This window comes from Trematomus bernacchii, unplaced genomic scaffold, assembly GCF_902827165.1.
Source record: "Trematomus bernacchii unplaced genomic scaffold, fTreBer1.1, whole genome shotgun sequence".
NCBI classification, from domain to species: Eukaryota; Metazoa; Chordata; class Actinopteri; order Perciformes; family Nototheniidae; genus Trematomus; species Trematomus bernacchii.
The window spans coordinates 34436-62071 of record NW_022987723.1 but is presented as its reverse complement, the minus strand read 5'-3'; the positions used below and the strand labels follow the sequence as shown (position 1 = coordinate 62071).

Below are 27636 nucleotides of genomic sequence, written 5' to 3'. Positions count from 1 at the left end.
GTGTAGACCATAAACTATATTACATTAAAACAATTTCAATGGAGTCTGGTGTCTTTAAAGAGAGCAATGATAACAGCTTTGATTCCCCGTTAGAAAGGACTATCTGAATGCACGGTTAATAGGTAAACATATTAAAAATAAAGCAGTCCCCTTAGCTTACATTGATTCTTTTTTTGGTTTCTGTCCACAGCAGTTTATTGTTAGCTTCCTGCTGGTACTCCTGTTTCTACAAACTGCATCTACAGGGGGCGTGCTAGTGGAGCACGCTCATGTACTGTCAAGTCGCATAAAGCAGACTCTTCACGTTAACGAAGGATCACTTCTTCGTCAGGGCAGGGAAGGCTACTGTCCCGCAGCTGCTGCCTCTCTGTTGGACTCCGGTACTGCACATTACTCACGAGAGGTTGTAAAAAAAAAACGAGTGGGGGGCGAACGCACTAACCACTCCGCCAGCGCCACAGCGCGTGCCGGATGAGAATGTCTGGCGTGCCAAATTTGGCCCGCGGGCCGCCAGTTGATGGTCACTGTCATACAACCTCACTTCAAAACATCCAAACTATTCCTTTTATGTTCAAATACGTGTGAAGCGGTGCATTATAATGATTATCGGACTGTTTTGCATAGCAGCACGTTCTGTATTTTCTCCGCAAAATACGCAACAGCTGATGCATCCTCACACAAAAAACATTTGTAAGCCCTCACAATAAACTCTCTAATATCTTTATAATTATGTTTGGGTTTTTTGTTTGTCTATGCAAGCATTCCTGCATGTGTTTTAACTTATTCAATAGTCTGTTTTTGTCTCTAAATGGGTTTAAGACCTTTAAAAAAGAACATTGTGAACCGTCGTGTCAGGACCCATTGCAACAGATGTATTCGTTAAACTGTTTGTGTTTTGTTTGTTACAGTGAAGGAGACAACATGCTGGACTTCCAGTGCTCTCTCCGGAGGATGGATGCCACCCTCTGCAGCACCTCAACCCTCACACAAGGTATTCACATGTTTTTCTCCTGCCCACATGTGCAGATTCTCGTACAGATGTGCTCCCCTGCTCCTCACATCTTTCAGCAAAAAGCACGTTCTGTAAACTGTAAATATGTCCAACAACAGTCCAGTGACGCTCCTAAGCTGCGACAGAGCATGATAAGATTTAACGTCTGGCAGCGGCAGCTTGACTTAAAGGGATCCAGGCCATTGAGGATCAGCATACCTGAACACAATGAACGTCTATCTTAGTCAGGGCAGAATGCTACCATATGTTCCAGCACACTCTTCACACAGCTTCCTCTGCTGTTCTTGGCTACGGTCGAATTGTCAAAAAAAATCTGCTCCTATGTCTTTTCCTAACCGTTTTTTCGCTTAAGGAAACGTCATAGGCTTAAGGAAAGATGTGAAGGAGAATTCATGCGTTCTTAGTGTTGTTTCATGGGGGATAAATAAACGTGGACAAGATTGCAGAATGAAAGGAAATGTTGCTCACGCTCCTGTCCACATGAATTAGGATGACTGTATGAAATGATTTAAATAAATAATAGGTAATACAATATATGCATTACTTGTTGGTAGGGCTGCTCGATTATGGCAAAAATCATAATCTCGATTATTTGGGTCAATATCACGATTATTAAAAACGATTATCCATTTACTTTGAAAACATCCATTTATTTAAAAAAAGAATGTGAACAGTATGTTTTTAACAGTTGATTACCCTGAACTTTAAGTATAATTCAACTGAAAAACCAATAAAAAAATCAATAAAAAAAATCAATACAAATATTTTGATTATGTTGTTTTCATAATCGTTGCAAGCCAAAATCGTAATTGCGATTAAAATACGATTAATTGAGCAGCCCTACTTGTTGGCCTGCACATCTATCGCTGAGCATTTCACCATTCAAACATGTTGAATAAACGATTTCCTGTTTACAAACCTCTATCTACCCCAAGCCCCCCATGAAGTGCGCCGGACATTGACGCAAATGTTCATAGTAGCCAAGCGGTGGTACTACTTTTGTGCCCAAAAATACTTTCCCCATTGACTTACTTTGGGAAAGCACGGTCTCTCCTCCATCCTCTATCCAGTTCTCTTGACAAATCAATGATCTACTCCCTCACTCGCTCCCAGTGTTAGCATGAGGATCTGCAGCTCTCAGCATGAAGGTGAGAGATTCAGAAACGCTCCTCTGCTCTTCCTCGCTGTTGACCCTGGCAGCGCTGCCGGGTCATGATGTCATGCAGCCTCTGTTCTGCAGGCTGCTGGGTAAACACATGACCTCAGAGCGATGCTGAACCCACCGGGCCAGAGTCAACAGCACCACCAGGACCGATGATCACTCAGAGAGGGATGGATCAAAAATACCTCAAATGTTTCAAAGGCTTGGTTCCTTTTTAAAGAGTCTTGAAAGGACTCAAACATGACAAATGTTTTTAAAGATGTATTCTTACGATGCTATTTGAAATCTCGAAATAGTTGGTAGCATCTTTTTTTGTTTTTTTATACTTGTCACGCTGATAGTAGGGATTTTATTTTTTATTTATTTTTATTTTTAAACCTTTATTTAACCAGGTGGTCCCATTGAGATCATAAATCTCTTTTTCAAGGGAGACTTGTCCAACATGGCAGCAAGTAGGTTACAACATGAACATAAAACAACAGATAACACAAAAGGACATTGTATTTACAGGGCTACATTTACATACCTAGAGACAAGTACCAACAGTATATGTATATCTCGCCCTGTCAATAAGCCTCACCTTCTTGGCAAAAAACGGTATTGTTTTTGAAGTGGTGGAGAGACAATGCACAGTTTGACCCACTGCTGTCACCCATGGCCAAAGCATATCTCTCTGTCCCAGCAACATCAGTACCAAGTGAGACAGTTTTTTCCACAGCAGGGGATATTGTAAACGCCCAAACATCCCAGCTTCTACCTGGAAATGTGGACATGCTCATATTCCTAAAAATAACCTGTCTGATGATGCTGAGTGAGTGAGTGAGTGAGTTTGAGTTGAGTTACTTGAAAAACTAAAGTGAAACTTGATTTATTTTATTGCAGGGTCTGATTATTATATTTTTGACACTTTAAAATACTACTATCCTACTAAAATGCTGTACAAATCAGATTTATTATTTAATAAAGAAAATTTTTTCAAGTAAAAAAAAAATAATGTCAAAGAAAATTTGTCAACATTTCTTTTTTGAAAATGTTTTTTTTTCTTTATTTTTCAATATCGCGATAAATATCATACCGTGGACTTGTTATCGCGACATTATCGTACCGTGAGTTTTTGGTATCGTTACATCCCTAGCAGATAGTTTTGATTAATGTAGACTTCAATTTAATTCCAAATGGTGTTAAAAAAGTCCTAACTTGCCCAAACTTAAATGATTAAGATGAAAAGGAGACAGACTCAGAGATAAAGAGACCATCAGCATAAAAGCATGATCACTTTTCTTTGTAACATTGTCGTTTTTTGTTCATTTTCAAACATTATTGGCCAATTTCTTGTTGCCAAAGAAGTGTAACTATGAATTACAACCATAATAAAGTATACTTAAGATCTGAGTCTAAAACTGCAGCAGGACAGATGACAATACACCAGAGTAGCCATGGACACACACACCTCACATGACTGCACATCCATGCTGATACAGAAGGACAAACACCTCACACTCACTCTACTCATGTAAAGCTCTGCATGCTGTGTCCACTATCTGTATCTGCATTTCCCCAGCATGCACTGTGTGTTCATATGTTACACCATATCCAATCCCCAGCGTTTAAAGACAAAGTTAGTGAAAGTGTTTAGTTTGTCTTACTGAACACTTTGGTCCCTTGCCTCGACCCTTGGCTGCCGCTTGTCGTTGAGCTTCCTGCAGAAGAGGAAAACAAAGATTCAACTCCATGAAGGTGGACTTTTTTCATTAAGGCAATGAAAATTAATTAATGCTAGGATACAAAATATTCCCAGCACACTTTAAATCGATTTTATTTTTTTTCAATGGATCAGTACAGCTACCTGTTTTCAAACTGTGACATGATTAAAAAAATAGTAAAAAAAACTAATGTGAGAACAAATAGAAATAGTTATCTATGTTGTGGTTTACACAACACCACTTTTTAAACAAAAGACAAATGATCATCTTAGCACAACCATGTTCCTCTTTCCCTCTCGTAAATCTTCAATCTGACGTTTATAGGAAGGTTTTATTGACCTTGAAGTAGGCGTTTAACTGTAAAACATTAGTTATTCACGCCAAAGAGCATCTCCAACTAGATGTTAAAGGAGGGAAGGTTTTTCCCAGCTGGCTTTAGGTTCACACCGGGGTCGTGACCTCTCTCTGTAACCTTTACTCTCTCCCCTTGTTCCCTCTCCTTCTCACCCTCCTTGCTGACGCCCAGGCAGCCCTTCAGCTCCGACAGGGAGATGGCCCGGTCCTTGTTCAGGTCGCAGTAGTCGGTGAACTTGCGGGCGCACTTCTTGGGTTTGGCTTTCTTCTTCAGGTACCTCTTAAAGGGCTTCATCTCCTTCTTGTTGATGTCCTGGCTGCCGTTGTTGTCCAGCTGGGCGAAGTACCAGTGCACCACCCGCTCCTCCAGAGTCTGGCTGGGGTCCGGCTCCACAAACCTGGGGAGGGAAGAGGAACAGAGGGGAAAACATGGAGGTTTAAAAAGCTGGCATGATGAGGGAGGTAGCACGATAACTCTAGTGAAAACTAAACTAACTAATAACTAAAAACCTTTTCACCATAAGTTATAGCAACAGCACTACTATAAAGCATATGCACAAGAATTAACTGGAAATACAAAGGTGAAAGTTAACATAAATAGACCAAAGATAACAATTTCATGTGCATTTTAGAAGGGCTAATCATGTTGTATTAATCCTGCATGACACAATTTGACATTTTACATAAAATAACTTGACCTTGGCCCTTAATTAATATACATGAAATGACAAAATCTTAAATCTTGACTTTTCATGGCAGTTTATGTTAGAAGCTGAATGTCGTTTGTTACAGTAATACAATAACATCATTTTGAAATCAAGAGTTCATTGGCATCCCAAATACCTTCAAGTCCCATCTGTTTCCAGTTTGTGTTATCCCCTAGAAAATTGTTGTAAATCTGACATATTTTAAATCTATCCGGTCATAGTGTCCCGTGAAAAGAATTCCCTCCAACCACAAATTGAATTGTAGCTTATCAAAAGCATCTTAAATGAAATCTCTCTATCTCCTTCTGTTTATTGTTCTTTTTGAACACACTGGTTGCATTAAGCGTGATAAACTGGGTCCATGTTTCAAAACGAGTGTGGTGAATTGCCTGCAAAGCTAATATCACTAAAATGAAAATGATGACGATGATCCTTCTGAGTCTGAGGTCTGAAAGATCAGCATTATTCTTTCTATAACCAGCCTATTCTTTGTTATTAAGTTCAATAAACCCAAATAATTAAACTAGAATTCCTCCCATTTCTCCAGAAGCTTAAAATAATCTTCGGGACATGCGGACAGATACTGATTATTTATAAGGGAGACTGTGGAGTATAAAGTTGTATTATAATATTAGGTGAACACAAACCCTGTTAGTCTGTGCCAAGAGCTGTGCATGCCAGAGTTAAAACATAAGCATTACATTCAGAAAATCCGAGGGGAAAGATTTTTGGAGGAAAACCCAAAAGCAGTTAAACAATCACCCATAATGCTTCATGTTTTGGTACAATATTCACACTAATTCAGGGCTACATCATGAAACTACTTACCTCCCACCACCAGAGGGGGCCGGTGAGTTTATGGCTTGCACCATGTCTGTGGTGAGGGCATCTAACAAGCTTGTAATGAATTCCACTTTCTTCCCCTCTGGGCAGCCTGGCACAAATCAAAGACACAAAAAAAACAGCAAAATTACCTTCCACGAGTAATTGGAGTCATTACGGCTCCGCGAGGCCGAAGTGCCTCTAAAGCCTCGACGCCGGGAACCAGCGTGACAGATGTTGGCTGTTACTCAGTGAAAGAAAGCAAACCTTGTGCGCAGCTTAGCGACAGACCAGGTGTATCTGTTAATTGGCTTACGCTTACAATTACCGGTGAATCATTTCCAATGGAGGTGGAATACATAGTTTGGCTGTTTTGTAAGAAAGCAGAGCCGCGGCACATGGCGGGAGGCGGGCCGAAGTGTGCGGTGATGAGAGAGTTCTGTTGAGCAGTGCAGACCTGTTAACTTTTATGACACAACTCTGAACACCTTGGGTAGCTATGTTTAATTGCCCAGATGTATGGCTTTAATGGCACGCTAAACCAGTGCAAATGTTTTCCTCCTAATTGTGTCTCTTAAAGGGAAACTTCAAACGCAGCTGCGTAGTAAACTAATCTTCTCATTCTTTTAGTTTTTTAAGTCTCATTTTGCTCCAGTCTCTCCCCTCCTCCCCTTCCTCTCGGCCTCCTTGTTCTGCGCTCTGCTCACGTCTTTCTGTTCTGTGGGAGGTGGTCTGCTGCCCCTCCAGGTGAATCCAATTAGCATTTCCTAGGACATGACAAGCAGGGAGAAGCACTGCCTTGCTGCGCCTTAATCCAAGTGTTAAATTGGGGGGTTATGGAGCGCAGAATGGTTGTATGCTGTGGCGAGGTGTCAAGGCACGGTGTGGTCCAACGTATGAAAACACACTCAAGCTGCACCAAGCAAACTTGATTTAGCTTAAAAACGTTAGAAATAAGCAAAGTTTAACTGTGGCACATCTTCACAGGTTGCATTCGCTCCTTACCTCTGAGTAATTTAAGCCAAGAGATATTTCAGTTTCTACCACTTTAATTATCTTTAGTGATTTATGAGTATTGACTAAATATCAATAACAGACAACATTCTGATATTTTGTTTTTGCTTTTTTAAAGACACAATGAGTAGGATTTGGTGGTTATTGTTTGTAAACCCCGCCTCAACGAGGGTTACGGTGTGAAATCCAACTTCAGATTCCCTCTTGTTTTGGTCTGATTGCCATATACCCTTGTTTCCTGTGCTTGCCATTTTCATAGCTTACTCTTGGATTCGTACTTATGATATTTCATTTTTCCCAACTTCCAACTATTTTCCTTAGTCTTTGCCGACCATTTACATGCACACAAACCTTTATAACACACTACAGGAAAGGGTAAATCCCAAAAAGCATTAGGGCCCCTTTAAGCTGCATCTTTTTTTTATGAGTTTAAACTCTTAAAAAAAAAAAAAATCTCTTTGCTAACGTGCTGCTAACGTGCTACTAACACGCTGCTAACGTGCTGCTAATGTACTGCTAATGTGCTGCTAACGTGCTGCTAACACGCTGCTAACGTGCTGCTAATGTGCTCCTAACGTGCTGCTAACGCGCTGCTAACGTGCTGCTAATGTGCTGCTAACATGCTGCTAACGTGCTGCTAACACGCTGCTAACACGCTGCCATCTCCAGCATTCTTCTCTCCTCTGGCCTTGACAGATGTGACGACCACGAAATATTGAGCTTTTTGTTGTGGCGGTTCAGAACGTCCCTCTACAACAGTACATAAAGAAATCTCCACTCAGCACCCTGTGGTCTCCCAACACCCCCCCCCCCCCCCACACACACACACGGCCTCGGCAGCACCACACCCCCAACACTCACACCTTCCATAAAACATGCCACACATCTGCTGCACAGTCAGGAGTCATGCTCCACTCTGTAAACTCACCAGATGGGGAATTAAATAAGAGTTACAATGCAGTGATGGGGAAACAGAGGGGCAACAAAAGTAAGTGAGCAGCGCAGGAACGAGGGCAGAGGAGGTTACAACCTCTGCTTCAGAAGAGCCTCTCTGATCTCTGCTGCCTGGGAACCCTACACCACAAAGTGTGACTTGGTCCTTTCCCAATAAAAACCCTCTATCTGGTCAGTTAGTGTGAAGTCTCTGAGCTTCAACGCTTTTCATTTATCTTTTTCTAAAGCCATCTTCTGGTCAGCGAGTTGTGCAGGAATGAGTCCTAAAACCCCAAAAGACTTATCCAGTTCCCTCGTCTCGAAGTCAATCGTTTTTTGTTATGTGACACAACATTTTTACAGACTTGGAAGGGAATATTTCAACTTCATCATTTTTCAGAACATGGGTTGAGCAAGTACAATTATTCCAAGAATCTTTCTGATACTCCCTAAAAACCCCAAAAGATGAATATAACTAGAGTGAAAAGTGAGAACCACAAACCTGGCAGGTCTTTGACCAGGAAGGGGTCTTCAGCGTCTGAGACGTGAGAGCGGGCCGTGCTGTCACACTCCGGCGTCTGGTACCTGTTACACAGAGAGGAGAGGACAGCGGGAACATGGCTGCATGAGACACAAGAAGGAAAGAATAAACCCGTCTTAGTAACGTGTGAAAAACCCCAGATATCAAAGGAGACGCTGACACATTGAATCAGAGAAAAATAAATGAACAAAGCGTCAAACTGAAGATAGAAACCCCAACAAAAAAAATATAGGAGAATATATTGTGAAAGCACTCTCCCTAATCTTTTCCCAGCATGCATTTGTTTTATGGCTTCTTAAAACTGCACCTTATTACTATAATCGATGACAGTGAATGATTACCCTTTGTTTCTATATGCGCCGAATACATTAATTTGATGTGACGTGCACACAGCTTTGTTTTCGGAGCCATAACAAACTGTTGGGCATTATGCGTTGCATGACTCGTTTTTTTCCTGGCTATTGTATCAGTTCTCCATGAATAGGATGGAAAATTGAGCATGTGCGTCTCATTTGGCTTTTTTTCTTCAATTTCAAAGTAAAAGCAAGTTGTCATTTCTTTTTTCTGCAAGGCCACTGATCCAAGAACGGATGTCTGATGCATGACTCTGCACGTTGCTGTCTAGAGGAAAGAAATTGAGGTCTAGTCCAAAACACAATAAATTCTTATGTGAGGAAATAATCGCCTCGAGGGTGTCATTCAATACCTCAGAAATGCAGATGAGAATTTGGTCTGTTAGTGATCTCTTTTAGCTTTTTTTGGGGGCTGTGGATATGCTCTTATTAAATTGATTTAAAACAAATCCTGCGTTCTCTTGCATTCAAGCTTTAATAAGGCCACCAACTAACTCTTTCTGATGGTCTGCAGCTCAGACTGTAAAACATAAACCCTCTTTAGAGAGAGCGATGATGCCCCTTCAGAAACAAAAACATCTCATCTATTCACCGGTGCACACTGACAGATTTTTTTAAACATTCAATCTCTCTCCCTATTTCGAACGCTGTGTTTCAAGTTGTAATATTCCTATTTTTAAACAACCAAAACATGAGCAATGAGGATCATTTATTCAACATTGCATCATCTCCATTCCTTTGACTTTCAGCTCTGGCAAAAAACCATTGTGCCTCCACCATTTCCCTGAAATCAAGATAAACAGAAAGCTGCACTGGGAACCAACGTCATACCAAGCGCTGTGTTTATGGTCAGTTATATGATTTTCCCATCAGGACTCGAAGTTAATTGTTCAAGTGAATCAGCAGCAGCAGCTGAATTTCTCAAGAAATGTAAGGTCTTAACAGTTAAATTAGCTGTTAGCCGTTAGCTCTAGGGATTTCCATATTGGTCTGCTGTTTGGTTGGTCCAACACTTTTGTCCAAATCTTTTTCATAGATCGCTCTGAAATACTTTACCATACTTCATGATTAGTTCTAATTAGATAATGTTAGCATGCTACCAGCTAAACAAAGATGGACAACATGGTAAACATTATACTTAAAAAGAACAAGCGTTAGCATTATAATTGTGACCATATTAGCGTTCTAATACGCATTTTGCTTGAAGAAACGTTCAAGCTATGACAACATCAAATAGTCATTCCCACTGGCCATTTTCTGATAAAATATATAGCCTTGTTGTCAGATGTTTTGATCTACATCTATTCAAAGAGCAACTCGAATCAAACTTGTCTTAAGCACTCGTTACCGAAGATCTTTTTGAATTGATATTACCTGGTGGATGTTCCAGGGATGGGCCGGCCCGTGTCCACCATAACGCACCAGCAGTAGCCCGTGGACTGGTGGCACTGAACCGCTTTGTAAATACCCTCAGGGCCACAGTCCGGGATGAAAATGGCCTCTCGAGGATTCTGCCGAGCCTCGTCCAGCGCACTCTCTCGCTCCTGGTCACAAGAGGGAACTTTCTCTAAAACCGTGAGAAACACACTCAATACCACAACTGGAAATATACACACACAGAATTAGTATCAGTCACAAGAATAACGAGGAAGCTGACAACACATTGTTGACTTTCTGGTAACTAATATTTCGTAAAACCTGATTCAGGATTATCTACATCATGATTGGCGGAGAACTAACCCCCACTTACTCCCTACTTTATTTCTAGTGGGAAAGGTTATCACTGGAATTCAAACTCTACAGTAGTTACTGCATTTGTCGGAAACATGACACACGTGTAGACAATTATTATCATTTATTTATGTATTAAACATACAATAAGTACGTTCTCCTCCATTGTCAGAAACTATCATTTCACCTTGCTGATTATAGAAAAAAAACCTTTGTAAGAGAGTTGAATTACACCAGGGGTCTCCTATTCAATACTTGTGTACCCAAACAAACCTCATCAAGACGCATCTACCTTTCTGTTTCCACTATAAACTATTAAACCTTTACAAGTCCTCCTCAGGTTGTATAACTTTACCCAGCACAATCTGTCATATCTGTCTTTTGTACAACAGCCCTCAAGTTTTGCTCCTGCTACACCTTGATTCACCACATTTGTGTTTACATTCACATCCATTTAGCCCATCACTCACTCTTAAAACAAGTACAACAGAGCTGCATGTTAAACTTGTAACCATGGGGATGAAGTGTGCTTTTACCACTCCCGATCCATCCTTCATTTTACATTCAAGTGTCCTGTAATGCAGCGAGGAATGACGTTATATTTTCACATTGTGCCGCCTATTAGATCCAAAGCGTCGCTGCTATTTTCACACAATTCTAGTAACCAAAGAATAATGAGAACAATACGGCGTAGTGACCGCCTGAGAAAACACGGGAAGGAGCTTGTGAAATAAAATATGGCACTAGGTATATTCTGTACCCAGCAACAATGGTGGGGGAAGTGTCAGATCCTTACAAAAATGGTTTGATCAATATGTCCTTATTAACACTGGAATACATGACTACTTATATGTGCGGTCTTCTTGCTTACGAACCCACAATTATCTACCGAATCTGTATTGTTCCACCCAGTTCTACGGGTAGTTTCAGTGTCTTTTAGCCCCATTTCTTGGTTCTACGGCCGGTTAAGTCTCACTGCTCGTATCAAATAGTTTTTAGACCCAGCAAGAAAGTTCAGGAAAGTAAAAAAACCCAGCAGCTAAAGAGTTAGTAGGGACCAGAAACAGCTAAAAGTAGTAGCAAGTTTTGTTTTCCCCTTTTAATAGCTATTATAAAAAACAACCAATGCAAAGTATAGAGTACACAACGTTTTTAGGGATCACTGGATGCAATACATTCTTTGTGAATTGGCCCCTAAGTCTCAGGCCTATTCATAGGCCTGGGCTCTTTAGGTCCTAATTTATATTGACCCCAGTATAAAGACTATACATGCTGGACAAAAATAAGTAGACACACCCTTCACATGGCACACATTACACGTTGCTTGTTAGACGCTTTTATCCAAAGTGACTTACATACTCAATACTGTGGACAATCCCCACAGGAGCAATTTGGGGTGAAGTGTCTCAGGGACACAACGACATGCTGACTGCAGTGGGGTTTGAACCTGTGACCCCCTGATCCGAACACCAACGCACAACCCACTGCGCCACACACCTCCAAACAAAACCTTTTAAACTTAAAATCTGTCTCTTAATGTCAAGAAGTCCTGGGGGGTTTCATAAGGAATTGGTCATTTACTAGTTTTCTTAAAGACAATCATGATTTGTTAAACACAACAGTCCTTTGTCATCCTCCATAATGTTAATACTGATTGGAGATGGCAGTAGAGACCTGAGGAGTGTGTGTTGGTGTGTGTACGCACCAATAGGTTTTCCCCTGCACAGACTCACTCTCAAGTGTTGTGAGCGCTGCACCGCGGCTCTGCTGCTCGCCAAGCTTCCTTCACATCCAAATTATTTAGCACTGTTTATTATACAGAGGTTATGCTGGCGCCAGGCACTAGGGTTCCCAAAAGAAAATTGTTTTTATACATATTAATGGAAAAAGGCTGGACCCTTGCAATGCAATCCTCTCAGTTGTGTTTGGAGTTGAAATGTAATCTACGCCTCCTCTGCCTGCTTTTGATATCTGCATCTCTGCTCTTTATGTTCTATTTGTGTTTCTTTTTCCCTTTCATTTCTCTTCCCTTCGCAGGAAGCGAATGATGAGAAACAAAAACCTTCGGAAAACAAATATTGTCCTGAAAAAAAGGAAAGAAACCCACACAAGTGGATGAATGTCTCTTCTTGTTGTTGTGGTCATTCCTTCTTCAAGGCAAACTGATAACTTCAAAACATCTGCTGTACAGGCTCGGTGTTTTAAACCTTCCTCATCCTCCAGGCTCTGAGCCAAATGAATTTTTAATCGCCTTCTCTTTTCTATATTCTCACTTTCTTCTTTTATCATTTTGTAACTCTTCCCATCCCTTCCTCCTGCCTCTCTCAGCCTTTGTCTGTCACTTCTTTACTTTCCTTTTTCTTTCTCTCCCTCTCTGGACCCCCACCCAGCTCCCTCTCCTCTTCACTTCCCTCCAATGGCTTTCAGCTGTCGGGTAATCACTGCAATATTGTCTCTAGCAAGCCTCCTCTGCAGTTAAAATACCGGAAGTCTTAGTAATGGGGGAGCACTGTGAGTAGGTCTGTAGGTGCATCTGTGTGTGTTTATGATTTAGGGTAAAACAAAACCAGAGATGATGGAGAAATGACTCATAAAATAGATATTGAACGCATCATTCGTTAGCAAATTTGTTCCGGTCGTGTTACTGTCATTGCTAATAGAGCTGAAGAGTCAAACCCAAGTTCATGCTGCTTCAAGCAACACATGCAAACAGGACTGATATAACCAAGATCCCTCTGCCTGCATCGTTTATTATGTAGGATCAGTAGACGCGATCATGTTATATTCCTGCAACCTTTTTTGTTATCCTCTCTGCGTCCAGACACTTTCACAAATGAGCTGCATGTCTGAACTCTTCCCCTCCTTACAGCATTGAAACAACAGCATGTCAAAGTCTGGCAGCAGAGCATCTTTTTGAAAAATTGCCTCTGCATTGCTTTGCCTAAGCAAACACGTTTCACTAACACAATCTCAGCTATGCTCTAAATGATAATTACGGGGTATCCATCCACAGACAGAGGGCCAGAAACTGAAAAACACAAATGTTTCCTGGTTTTAAAGGCTGCTTCACAGTACTGGATGTACTTTTCTGATCTTAACAGACTGCTCTTGTTTGTACTTTTATTTGCTTTTAGCCACTCAGCCATCATTGCTGAATATTATTTATCAAAATGTGTGTTAGCATCAACAGTCAAATCTACAGTATCCTCACAATCTCAGCACTACTTTAAAGGTCACCTATCATGCTATTTTTAGGCAATAGCATAGGTCTCAGATATATAAATATATATAAAAAACATGTCTATGAAGTGTTTTGCTCAAAATACCAAACAGATCACCCATTCTAGCCATGCCTCATATCCCTCTATTTCACTTCCTGTTTCAAAAGTGCTGATTTTGGGTATAAAGCTTATTTTTTTTTTAAAGGAGGGGTCTGAGCTCATGCGGGACCCGGCAGCTACTGTCTAAACTAAATACTGCCGTGATGAAACGCCATATCATGGATTATCAAGGATTATTTCTGAAACAGTATGGAGCTCAAAGGCTTTCTCTCTTGCCGGTTATACCACAAGGTGAGTTCCTTTTTATTTCCTGCTTCTTCACACACATGCTCTCCAGTACAGGTTAGCTCTGAGTGTTAGCGATGCTAATGTAAACATGCACCGACCATATTACGTCCAAAACAGTCGGCATTGTTTCTGATAGCAACGTTTCTGATAGGGCCGTGGGTCCACATTTCAGATATTACGTCATATTAGACGCAAATCTGAATCAGCTCCGTTGTAGCGCCGTTTTTAGAGATTTGGGTACGGAGGAAAAGAGAGGGTTTTATTTTTACGCTGCGTGAGTTCCCCGACACACCGGGGACACATATTTATGTATACAAGACATCAAAAAGTGCATTTTACATGATAGGTCCCCTTTAAAGTATCTACTGTCTAAAATGTATAACATCGGTCAAACAAAATAAAAATGCAGAACATTTCCATGCACACATACATCTTCACACACATTCTTTCACTAACACACAGATATTCATAGACACACACACACGCACATGGAACATACTGTATGCAATCACATGCAGATGCAGACACACACATCGCTCATGTCTCAAGAGTGATGACATCTCCCTGCAGTCGGCCTTGTCGCTCAGTCTTTGAGGACACCGGATGCTAATTGGAAACAGGAAGCTATGTTTCAAAGAGCTGTCAGAGTGAATCTCTCTCATCTGAAATACAGTCTCTCTCTCCCTGACCACAGCTCCCCCCTCCCCCCCGCACCGTCATTCAGGAGAGAGACCCCCGTATTACAATCAACTAGGAGGGAGCTCACTGCATCCTGAATTATAATGCACACGTGTAGGAAGCCGTGTATTTAAGTAAACATCTGTAAAATCAAAATTGATCAGCCTTTGCTTTAGGAATATAAAACTTGATAATTGCTCCATCAGAGTGGCAAGCTAAAAGACATTACTAAAGCAAAACATAACAACGGCATTAGTAAAGACTTCATTAAATGCCCTTTCTGCAGAATATTGAATAGAAAGCAAACATCCGTTCAACATGTTAGCTAACCAATAAGACCTTTCACACACAGACACACACTTCCCCCTGAACACATTCACTCATTGATCGCTGCAGAAGCGTGAAAGGCGTCCCGCTGCCCAGAGGGAAGAGAACATGACGAGGTGTAATTGAAAAGGAGACAGAGAAAGCCAAACAAATTACACCAAAGGAAAGCAACCAGGAAACATTATCCCAGTGACGAAGGGCTGTTTTCAGAATGGAAACCAGTGGCTTTGAAAACCAGTTACAGCGGAGACAAGTTGATACTTTCCGAGTGTTCCTATTTATCCTTTGCTCTGTGCTACTTCACTGGTATAAGATTTATCTTAATATTTATATTTCTCATAATTGTGTCCTGAAAACAGTGCACTGGTGATCTTTAAGAGGGTGTACTTTCTTTAAGGAGAGGTGGGTTTAACATTGGATACTCGCAAAAAAAGCCAGTAATTTTATTTTAGTTATCGATTTTTCTGCGCATAGTTTAGTAGATTGATTTATTAAATGTGCAAAAATAGTGAAAAATGTCCATCTTAGTTCCTCAAAGTCCAAGAACATGTCTTTAAATGTCTTGTTTTGTCAAAGATATTCAGTTTATTATAATACAAAGCAGAGAAAAGCAAGACATTTAAATATTCCAGAGGCTTAAAACAGCATTTTCTTCCATATTCGCAAAAATAATGACTTTAATAATTAATCCATAATTGATATGGCTTTAAATTGGCAATCTATAGGATCTGTGTTGATAGTGGCTGAACATAGTGACCTACTGTAGTAACAATGAAGTAGTAGTAGTAGTAACAAAGTTCATTTACGATGAATATTACAGAATATATGAATTCTCACCTTGTCTCTTGGAGCTGGAGCTGTTCTGTTTATTCTCCTTATAACCCAGCTGTTTTATCCACAGCGTTGGAGCAGTTATCTCTGCAATGACCAAAAGAAACAGAGTACAGTCAATAAACTCCATGCTGTGAGATGATTTCCACACAATTACCCACAGCTAGGCTTTGTTTAACCTCCTCAGTGAACCTGATCCTTCAGTAGCTGCATATTCAAAACATCTGCACAGCCAAGTTTGCCCACCAAACCACACATTCAAACTGCATCCAAGATTCCAGTGTTTCCAAAAATATCAAATATGTGATGTGATATTTCTGACAGCTGGATTTTTCCATTCAGTATAACGGTGCATACTTAAGAAATGGCATCTTAGGTTTGACTAACATTAAACTCAAGTATCAACATAAAATAGATATCTTAACTGCACTGTAATGTTTACATGCTAGGCGCCTCAGCTTACTAAAGTTTCTTAGCCAATGAAGAAAAAACATGAACTCAAATTCTGAATTTTCCCTTCTGGGAAAGGTTCCAATTGGCATTTATTCCTGGGACAAATGACTCTGCAGTGTATATTCAGTATACTTAAGAGACAAAACAAACTCATCTTTGTTAGACTTTCAACTATTCCAACTATCACCAATTATGGTTTGTGAGTTTGAGAGAAAATGTTGTGAATAAAACATATAAAAAACAAGTTACCACAGTTTGTGATTTCAAAAGTCATAAACCCGAAAAGATAACAGAAAATTAGTTTGGCCTTTTTTTGCGTGTTTTCCCATATTAAAACCCCTGCATATATGCGATAATATTGGTGCGTGACAAATAAAAGTGACGATCTCAGCAGGTGTTACAGATGTAGGAGACTTACCGTCACCCTCGGGGGGGACGTGGGTCTCCATGGTGGGCGTGGGCTTGGAGCCATCATCTGGGTTGAGAGTGAGAAAGAAACGGAAAGAGACTACCATTATTGAGGTTAATACAATCTACTCTCCAGAACTGTTGAATGGTTTGGATTTGCACATGGCCCGGCCAAGACAGATAGAAAATCAGAGGGAGAGATAGATGGAATAAAAACAAAAAAAAACACAAAGGACAACCTCACACACATCTCACACACATCAATGAATCAAACTCCTCACACTCTCACACCAACGCACTGCACACACTCCCTCATCATCATCATCATGTAAACCACACACACATTCACATATACCATCACACAAGGGGACCACCATCCCTATCAGGACTCGCATGATTGCAGTGCAAATTATCCATACTGAGCTGACTGACTGAAACTGTATTTCCAAAATAAGACGTAATAAGTTTCTTGGTTCATCCGTATCTAAAACCTCTGGTCCAGTTTACGAACGCTCAAAAAGTAGCCAGACTGCATAAGAATTTGGTAATGACACTGATTGTCTCCTGAGGAAATATCTTTTCACTTTGTTGATGGTCTAATAATCTTTCTGGCTCAATAGTCAAAATCAAAAATCACCACGGAACTCGCATCTTGGATCATACGTTAAGGATTCTGAAAAACAACTATTTTGACAAGATTTGCCCCAAACAATTGTTTGTATTTGAAAAAATCGAAGTTACTAAATTTATTTTACATTAAAGTCATGCACATGCGGAAAAAGCTGAAAATGTGTGCTAAGAATTGATCTTACATTTATTCTTTCAGTAGCTCTAAATAAGTATTAAGTATCTTCTTTGCTGTTTATAAAAATGACCCGAACATCACATCTCGCAGAGTGACACATGCTAATGAAAATACTCTCTCAGGCCTAAAGAGCCAATGTTCTGTTATAGATAATAGATACGTTGTAATTGTTCTTACTGTTTATAATGCTGTGAATTTAACAACCTAGAATACTCACCCATGTGCAGTTTTGTAGCGTCTGGATCACTCCTTAGGAAATAATTTGATTAAAAGCAAACCACAGAGAACTGGATTCATTCCACAAACACTAAAGTCAATCAGATGGCTCGTCAGCAAATACAAACTGACCTGATCGGGTCAAACTGTGAATAAAATACAACAGTTAACATGTTTGTCTCAGAAAACTGGACTGTGAGCTACACAGTGTATAGATGGGGAAAAAACAATTATTGGACACGGACTGTAAACTCCTAACTCGACTATCACCTAGAGTAGGGCTGTGCAATTAATCGTATTTTAATCGCAATTACGATTTTGGCCTGCCACAATTACGAAAACAACATAATCGAAAAAAGCAATTATTTTGCTTTGCTAGGTTCTGACAGTGCACTGCAACATATTTGATCTAATTAATTTTAGTCTAATTTATTTGTATTTATCATATTTATATATGTTTAGTAGCTTGGGGAAGTGCGCTGCAAAATATGTGTTGATCTTGTTTATAGGTATTTATTATTTTGATATTATTTATTTAAATGTATCATTTATTTTTGTATTGGTTTTTCAGTTGAATTATACGTTCAGGGTAATCAACAGTTAAAAAGATACTGTTCAAATTATTATTTGTATTTGTTTTAAAGTTCAATAAATGGATTTTTTCAAAGTCAATGAATAATCGTATTTAATAATCGTGATATCAATTATTGACCCAAATAATCGTGATTATGATTTTTGCCATAATCGCACAGCCCTAACCTATAGAGTAACTCTCAGTGGGGAAACTAAAACTAAAATGCTTTATAAAAGAGATTCACAGAAAGACTGCCCATCTTTTCTCAGTTTAAAAACACCTTGAACTTTATTTGTATTTCTGCGGCAGACCCATGCAAGAAATCTTTGCATTGATCTTACTTCAGTTATCTTGATATTGATTGTATAACTTTTTTTGAAACTAGTAGGAAAACTGTAGAGTTACAATACAGTCATGCTTCATAATTTTTAAACCATTCTCAATCCCAGCTCGTCGAATATTGACGCTTGTTAAGGAACCGTTGGATGCACTTTCATTAGATCGCCTTACATGTCAAATTGTGATGCTCCACTAAGGTTGAAGTAAAATGTTGTTAGTTTGTTTGAATTCAAACGGAAACACTTGGTCAGATTTAAAAAAAAAGTGTGGCTTGGGTCAAATTTAAGTTCCATAACTTTAATAAAACTTAAATAACTCGATTTTCAGTTTTGTTAGGGTTAGGGTTTACATTGTCGTTAATGGTGCAGCTCCTACAGACACTTAAAGAAGCTGTAATTGTTGGTATAAAAATGTGAGGGGCAGTGACTAAACATTGGTATATAGTGCACTGGGAATGAGACAGCGTGGATATCTTACAGTTTCAACAGAAACATAACGAAGAAATGCCTAAAGGGGTAAAACCAGGGAGGTTTTTGTAGCATCCATTACTGTCACTGATGCAACTACTGAAGGAATACCTTATAGCTATACCTCAGCTTCAGTTGAACTGTAGTATTGGTATACTCGTTTAAAGAGCCGAGCATCATGCAAACATGCAAAGATTATTTCATCCTAATCCTCTTAACGCCTCTTAAATCAAAGTGCAGTCCTGTACCTTTGCACTCTGCACCAATATGGACTTTGCACAGGAACAAGATCGCCTCAAAAGACATTTTGAACTCATGCTCTCTTTCTGTCTCTTGCATACAAATAGAAACAGTCCCTTGCATGCACACACACAACCTACAGCAGATCTCTGCTCACCTTTTCTACCAGAGTGCGGCGGCCCCGGTGGTCTGTCGGTTACTGACCCTGCAGAAAAAAGAAAAACATTACATGGACAAAGCAAAGACTAGACGGCAGTGACAACTCCTGGGAACATTTCAAGATTCCAAAATGCTTCCTTATGATTCAGAATTAAATTGGATTGTTCCGCCTTAACATGGACCAATAGAGCAACGTCCCACAGATTACCCAACTCACTGCCTTCTTAGAGTTAAACGCTGAGGTTTATCAAAGTTGGATGAGTTCATTTTGTTAGTAATTAATAGCAGGCACATTGAAAGCCTCTGCATTATCCTCACTCTGATCAATGCAACCCTAAGAGATCTGCAACATTTGTGGAGATCTTATTAAATAAAGTTGTACATTTGCAAATATCATTCTTGATCTTTGCATGCAGGTTTCATGCATGGATGCACCGAGGGAAATTAGACAACCAATTACAATAGAAAGACAAAGAGGAGAAACTTTGAGGGAAGGCAACTGGAAGGAAATGTACTACCTGACAATCCACTTGTCCCAGCATGAGTTCCCATAAATTCACGGAAGTTTCCTGCAAATGTATGTGAGATGATTGATTTGGGTCAGGGCGTCTGAGCAGGTCAGTGGAGGTTATTTGTTCTCAGTTAAGAGAGGGGGGGGAGTTGTAGCTGAATACTGTTCCAGCTTCACTGTACCCAGATTCTCAGGGCCATACATACCTTTGCAAGAAACGATGAAGATATTGGATCTTATGCAGGACAGAAGGGAGACAGGTAGAGACTGTGCCGTGCAATAAACGACATCTCAGGATTTCATTTATGCTTTATTTAATCCTGAGCCAAAAGCATTTCTTGCATTGAGCGCTGGAAGAGTTATTCTTCATTTCTGCGAAAAATATGTCACTTTTTACGGTTTTCCTTCTTAGTGAATTAGGCGTCTTACTGGTCCATTTTCTCTCAGTCAGTTTAGGATTGTTAACATTACATTTAGCTGACACTTTAATCCAAAGCAATTTAGAATAAGTGCAATAAACTGTTAAGAAACTAATGAAGAACAACATGAAAAATGCAGCTCCTTAGCTTCAAATAAGCCAAACCCTCGTAAGTGCTGATGTAATGTTCAGATTTTCTAAATATACTCAACATTCCTTTGCAGTCAGGGTCTTTTAGAAGTTTAAGTTCACTTATTTAGTCCATTATATTTTTTAAATGTTTTTTTTCATGCTAAATTACTTAAAGGTCCCATGTCATGCTTTTCTGGTTATTACCCGTCCCCTTGTGTGTTATGTAGGTTTTGTAACCGGTCTGCAGAGTCACAAACCCTCAAAGTACACCCTGTAGTGAGTAAAACTCTAACACAGAAAAGACCTGTCTATGCTGCCCCAGAACGCCTCGTTGGACATTTCTCTTTTTCAATTTTTTCCTTCCGGGAACCAAGTGACGTAACGACGACCCCTCCGTGGATTTGTCAAAATGGACCAATCCGTGGATCCGTTAAGTCCGTGGATTGGTCCAAATTGACCAATCTGCGGACTTCCTCACACACACACACACACACTCAATCTTTTCTCAGCTGCAGCTCCGCCGATTTCTCCTCCCTGAGACGGCGGGACGCGGCGAGGTTTTGAGTCGGTGTGTGAGCACACACACAAACTCCCAGCCAGGCTGCGGGTGTGTGTGTGTGTGTTCGGGCTGGTTTCGGGCTGGGTTTCGCTGTGTCTTGCTGTCTCGCAGACGGCCACTGGGCTCATAGGGGGGGGGGGGGGGGGGGCAGGAGCTCCAACAAGCCGTTTAGGACAGAGAGTGAATACACATACTATACAGAGATGCTGTATGAGAAACCAATGTGAGTTTGGAAAATTGCACAATATAAATCTATTCTAGTAGACCTCAACAATGGAATTATGATCAGTAGAAATGGCCATGACATGGGACCTTTAATTCCTGTGTAGAGACTTAGTTTACAGATTAACTCTTTCAATCAACTTCTGTCATGAGGCAAATTAGACGATGCCTGGTTCCAAAGGATGCAAACAGTGGTTCATTTGTTCCCAGGAATAAATACATTTCATTTTATTTGCCTCCACTTACAGAGATGAAAGAAATCCCCATAAAGCATTGCCATTTACAGAAGGCCAAGTATGGTTACTTCAGACAGAAGAGTTGTTCTCTAGATGCACAATTCCTTTTTTTGTCCAAAAAGTTAATATATCTGCTACAAAAATAAAACATAACTTTGTCTACACTGTATCATGCGTCTGTTACGGGGAAAGCAGCATTGTATTCTTTCTCCATTTGCAAACTCTACTGATCTACCCAAATGACTGAAACTCAGCAGGTGCGTCAGTGGTGATAAGTGGGAAAAAGAGAAAGGCAGATATGTTGAGGCAGAGGAGGAAGATAAGGAGACGGAGAGCAGGAAGCCTCTGGCGGTCTGCAGCAGCTTCACCATGCAGCGACCGCTCTCTAAACTAAATGTGCTCCATGTGCTCCGGTGGCTGAGCAATCCAGATCTGGCAGAGACCCCGTGTATTAACTTCAGGGGGAAAATGATGGTGATTATCATAAAGTGTTCCCATCCAGGATGAGTGTGCAGAGCTCTCCCTCCACCGGCCTGCTGAGAGCAGTTAGATGAGGGGGGGGGAGGGGCTTGATGTATGGCCATTAGCCTTCTGGTGGACCTTGCACCTGCTAAACGCCACATGACATGCAGTACACATGGACCATCAGCAGGCCAAGAAGGACCCTCTTTAACTGCAACCCAAAGGCTGTGTTCACTCGTTATCATTCATCAGAAAAGCCTTTTGGTTTAGATTTAATGTGTTCTACTCCGAATGTTCTGCATCCATCCTCAATCTTGTTATTTCATCAGGAAGTCCTCAAATGAAAACTGTTTCCAGTTGTTCAAAGAACATCCAAATCCTAAAGGGACCATCAATTCATTTGTCCAAACCCCAGTGACTTGGCTAAAAGGCGTTCTTGGCTCCAATGCAATGACCATTGGACACTTACAATGCTCCTAAGGCTGCTTTTCCACCCTTATAAAGAATAATCGGGAATCAACCCTTCTACTAGAGTTCTAGTCATACAACCTGTAAAACCTGATGTTGAGCTGACTTTAATGAGCATAGCATTGTGCAGTGGCCCAGTCAGTAGGGGCTTGGACTGGGAGCTGTAGGGTCGCCGGTTCAAGTCCCTGACCAGACATAAAATATGGAGTGTGGACTGCTACTTGGAGAGGTCCCAGTTCACCTCCTGCCCTGCCGTGGTGCCCTTGAGCAAGGCACCGGACACCCCCCTTCCCCCCTCACTCCCATTGCTCCCCGGGCGCTGTACAATAGCTGCCCACTGCTCCTAGTACTAGACTCCTGGTACTAGGATGGGTTAAAAGCAGAGAACACATTTCACTGTGTGCTGTGTGCTCTGCATGTGAGACCATTAAAGAAGGGGTTCATCCCTCCATATTCTATTCTATTAAGAGAAGGACAGATGCAATCTTTGTTGGCAACATCAGTAACCGTATATGGGAAAAATGTTTTAAGATTTCTTTAAAAAAACCTCTTGGCATTTCATCCATAGGTTGCCGGGCTCTCCCCCTCCCCCAGTACCTGAACACACCGGGGTCCTGTTGTGGGCAGAGGAGCCACTCACTGGCTTTCCATCACTGGTGACACACCAGCAGTAACCTGTCAGAGTATGGCACTGGACCTGCAGAGACAGAAAGGTCAATCACACCAATAACTTCATTTCATTAGTGTGTCTGTGGGCCTTTAGTCAATGTGAGTAGTTCATAAGAGACTGAGCGAAAGGAAAATAAGATAAAGAATATCAAGCATGAAGGATATTAAATCTGTGGAGGGAGAGAGTCAGACCTGTGCAAACGTCCCGTCCTCGTTGCATTCTGGGATAAAAATGGACTCCTGAGGTCTCCGGGATTGTTCAAGAGCCTGGTTCCTCTCAACGCGACACTTGGACTGACCCGCATCTGAAACACATCCACAGGACTCAGAGGCAAACCCTCCAGCATGCTGAGGGTTTTATTGAAGTGTTCTTTGTCAACAACACCCTGTTCACACCTGGAGGCCGACCAGAGCAACAGCACTTTACTACCGAGGGCCAGGTGACGTTTAAGTGCTTTGTTCAAGGGTTACTTTTGAAAGCTTTACAAGGAGATTGTCTTTCTTAGAGTTATGAGCTTTATTTCTACGAGCAGCATTAAAGAGGCCTTATTATGCTTTTTCTGGTGTTCCCTCTCCTGTAGTGTTTTCTATAGGTTTGATGCACGTAAATGGTTTGCAGAGGCGAAAATCCCTGTGTCCCCTCCAGGGAGTTTTAACATTTCTGAAAAAATCCCTTTAAAAACCCTTTTGCACTGCAGATGCAGAAAGCCCAGACAAGTCAAATAACTTCTTATTACACTATTCGAAAAAGTGGTAAAACAACACATTCCTCGACACTTACCATTACCATCGAGACTATGAGCAGTGCGTTGTGAGCAGTGCGTCATGTTCTCTAACTTCAGTGGAAACTGCAGCTCTGATGATCCGGATCTCAAGGGGAAGGTCAGAGTCTGCAGCTGGTCACCGGTTCAAATCCCCGTCAGAAACTACTGTTTTTACTGCACTCGGAGCTCCTGTGGAGAGGAGCTCCATATTCTGTGTACACATTCACACCGGGGAGCTAACCAGAGCCACCGCAGCCCTCCACTCCTGGCAAACATCCCCCCCGGATAAATATAATATGAGTTTATAAAACTTTTCTCTGGACCTGAGAGCAGACAGACATGTTGTCTCCTCCAGAGAAAGAGACTGACGGAGCCAGAACTGAAGTCACCCAGAAGCTCAGACATGGATACATGGATTTATAACTCACTTCAGAAACAAGGCTCATAAAAAAACAATAGTGTTGGGTCGTGAGGAAAAGGGGAAACAGTCAAATGCCCTACAGAAGACCCCAACAAATCATTCAAGTCTGATTGAGTTTGATTTATTGACATTTTAGCAGCAAGTTACCTCTGCTAAAGGATCAGATCGGTTTGTTTATCTGGATTTTGCTTATACTACGGGCCCGATTCTCTTAAAGCTTGGTGGAGAGGTGAAGCATTGACCAAGGGAGAACCTGTAACATTTTAGAGTCAATCTGAATTACAGGGTGGGAAGTGGGAACACACATTTGTCAGAATACTAGATAAAAGGTAGCTCCCTAATGGGACAAAACATGTGAACCATCCCTCGACTAGTAACAACTACTGTGTCGTTGAAAATGTTGGTACACATTTCATGGCACATCTGATACTCTACTTTGCTCTTTGTTGTCACGCAATAATTGGGAAACAACCAAAAAAACGCCTACAACACGTCTTTTTTATCATCCATGGTTGCATCCACACTACGACCTAAAGCTCGTGAACACATCGGTTTCAGAAAAACAACTTCCCAGTTTGGGAAATGGGACCATCCAGTTCAGCATCTATTTCTGTCTATCTGTGCACAAGGCATCCACATAAACATCTAAAGGCTTGTTTCTACGTTGTATTTACGTTTTAAGGCAAGTTTTTATTGACACATTGTACAAAACCTGGCTGTAAATAGGAACAATTACCATTACCATAATGAGCTGGTTTACGACGTGTTGATTTTACTCAGTTATTTTCACAGATAAAAAACTAACAAACAGTTCTGCCTGTTTTTATTAGGCTCAGTTATGAGTTTTTTGTTGTTTGTGGAACATGGTAGTCATCTACGTCTCTCGTAGTGAAATGTATCTGTTGTTTTTAATCTGAATCTCACGTAAATAAGCCTTTGCCAAGCTTTGCCTTTGTTAACAAGCATTGGTTCATCATCAGCGGTAGCGTTACAACACACCCGTCCTCTGCGTCTACAGAGACGGTGATCTCTGCCCGGCTCTCCTTTGCGTGGCACACCACTATGAAACTAACCCACATATTACACACAGCGAGTATACACCCACTCCAAATGGATTTCGTTGGGAATGCTGTTTTCCTAATGGACAGTGCGGCTGAAAAAATAAATAGAGGGAGGGGGGGAATGCCAAGTTCCAACCTTGACTTCAGACCTATCAATCTCTGCTGTTGTTGAGGGGCTGCCATCCACACAGAGAGGAAGTGTGTGATCCTGGTCTGCAAAAACTTACACGCCTACACAGAGGCGGAAAATCAAAGACATCTTCGGTTCGGTTCCACTTTTCCCAAACTAAGGCTGCAACATCTTAAACATACTCCCGGAGGCTGAGAGTAAATCACAGTGTACTGCTTTCCAAGTTTACAGTATGAAGTCTCAGAGGGAAGAATTGGGTTACAATTAGGTACAAAAATAATCCAGCAAAGAGTTCCAGTGGATCTTTACAACTTCTAGGAACCAACGCAATTTTACTCTCTTTTACATTTGTTTCAATTGCTATCTTATTTTTTTGTTCATGCTATCTTGGCTCTTGGTAACGCAGATCAATCTTTCATTAGAACTTCATCTCCTCATATTCTGTCTCTGTTTATAGGACTGTTGATCAGAGTCAAAGTGTTTAGAGTTCTCACCTTTGACCTCCAGGTCTCTCGTCTCAGATGAAGAAGTCGGTGATGGAGCCACCGGCAACTGATCGTTTTTAACCCAGTTTTTACCTGAAACACAAAAAGTCACAATAATGCTAAGGCATAGTAGAGTTACTTACTGTAAAGTTATGAGTAGGACCTCGTTTCACTTGTTTAATCATGTACGGATGATGCGGGTTTATAGTTTCTTATCTTTAAAACCTATTTGGAAAATGACTGATTGTCCTTGAATGCAGCTTAACATATTCTTTTCTTAGAACACCAGCATAGATTGAATGCAAAGTTTGATGCTCACCTCGACAGCGGCCGCGGTGTGCGAGTGTCAGAGTTTTATCTTTGCAGCGCGCTCTCTGCAGCTCGCAGCCCGTCTCGTAGCTCCGCCCGTCCGAGCCGCACACCGGCTTCCCCTGCGTCCGCGAGCAGATCACCCCACAGTGACTGTCCCTGTCCCCGATCAGCCACTGCAACCACCAACAGCAACAAGTTAGAGGGATTCAAGCGTAAAAAACATTTGCCAACGTTAAAAGTTAATGTTGGGCTATAAAGGAACTACAGCACGGTCACATGACTTCATGTCACCACTGCTAAGCTAAATGCTGCTAATGTTGGGCTATAAAGGAACTACAGCACGGTCACATGACTTCATCTCACCACTGCTAAGCTAAATGCTGCTAATGTTGGGCTGTAAAGGAACTACAGCATGGTCACATGACTTCATGTCACCACCGCTAAGCTAAAGGTGGCTAATGTTGGGCTATAAAGGAACTACAGCACGGTCACACGACTTCACGCCACCACCGCTAAGCTAAAGGTGGCTAATGTTGGGCGTGATGACGTTTAGTCGTCTCATTTAGACACTTGTTAGCAACCGCCATATTTGTCGTAGAGTACGACTAAAAATGCTGACTCATTTACAGGTTTTAAGACTCATTCCTGCACCACTTCACCAAGTAACATTTTAAGAATAAATGCAGTGTGTCCTGTGTAGTGTAGCCAACTGTTTTGCATTACAGGAGCTATCACTAGCTCCAAAAACCCGATAACATCATGATCTCATTTGCATATGAAGTCCATCAGCATGAATTCTTTACATAAGCTGAGGGTTGTGTTGTTTCAGTGGAGAAACTGCCAACTTGAGGTAGAAGCTCTGTGAATTTGGCACTCAGAGCAGCATTGGGAATTAGTTACAATACAATAAATGTGAATATATTTCTCCTTTTTCCCCAACGGTCTAAATGAGTTTTCTACATTTTGCAAGTAGCAGCTCTGTGGAAAACAGAAATCAATCCGGTTGTCTTTGTTACAGTGGCGCCTACAATAATACCACTTGGAATCGCCAGAGCGGGAAAGTTGTTTTTCTAAAAGTATTGAGCTTTTTGCTCAATGCTTAAATAATACGTTTCTTTTTGGCTCTTTTTCTCTCCTTTCTTTCTTGTTTCACTGTGTTTGAACAAAGGCTGCATTCAGCTGGATCTGAGAAGAAGCCAAACAAACGAACAAATGCACTGAAAACCTTTCTCTTCTCTTTAAACACTTGACGCTCGCTGCCTCTCTGTGTCAGGCTTCTGCAGCACAGCAGTGAGCCGCTCCGCTCTGCAGCCCAACAGAGAGGCTAATTTATCTAATTGATCTTTGGCTGACGACAAGTTCAACCTTCATTACGGTTCAACGTAGTC

At 41.1% G+C, this 27636-nt stretch overlaps 1 protein-coding gene across 5 annotated transcripts in view; it reads right to left on the bottom strand.

Annotated features, from left to right (window-relative positions):
- The window catches only part of smoc1 (SPARC related modular calcium binding 1), a 51767-nt gene that overhangs the window by 6975 nt on the left and 17156 nt on the right, over window positions 1-27636 (bottom strand). The window contains exons 2-13 of one of the 5 annotated variants that reach the window (XM_034144449.1): window positions 26256-26421; window positions 25946-26029; window positions 23268-23380; window positions 23004-23103; window positions 19397-19444; window positions 16609-16698; window positions 15744-15824; window positions 9976-10168; window positions 8210-8328; window positions 5767-5872; window positions 4385-4629; window positions 3821-3874 (exon numbers count right to left, since the gene is read on the bottom strand). In XM_034144449.1, coding sequence (XP_034000340.1) covers window positions 3821-3874; window positions 4385-4629; window positions 5767-5872; window positions 8210-8328; window positions 9976-10168; window positions 15744-15824; window positions 16609-16698; window positions 19397-19444; window positions 23004-23103; window positions 23268-23380; window positions 25946-26029; window positions 26256-26421 — 1399 coding nt within the window. The remainder of the gene's footprint in view (window positions 1-3820; window positions 3875-4384; window positions 4630-5766; window positions 5873-8209; window positions 8329-9975; window positions 10169-15743; window positions 15825-16608; window positions 16699-19396; window positions 19445-23003; window positions 23104-23267; window positions 23381-25945; window positions 26030-26255; window positions 26422-27636) is intronic. The other 4 variants (XM_034144452.1, XM_034144450.1, XM_034144451.1 and 1 more) reach the window with 4 other exon arrangements.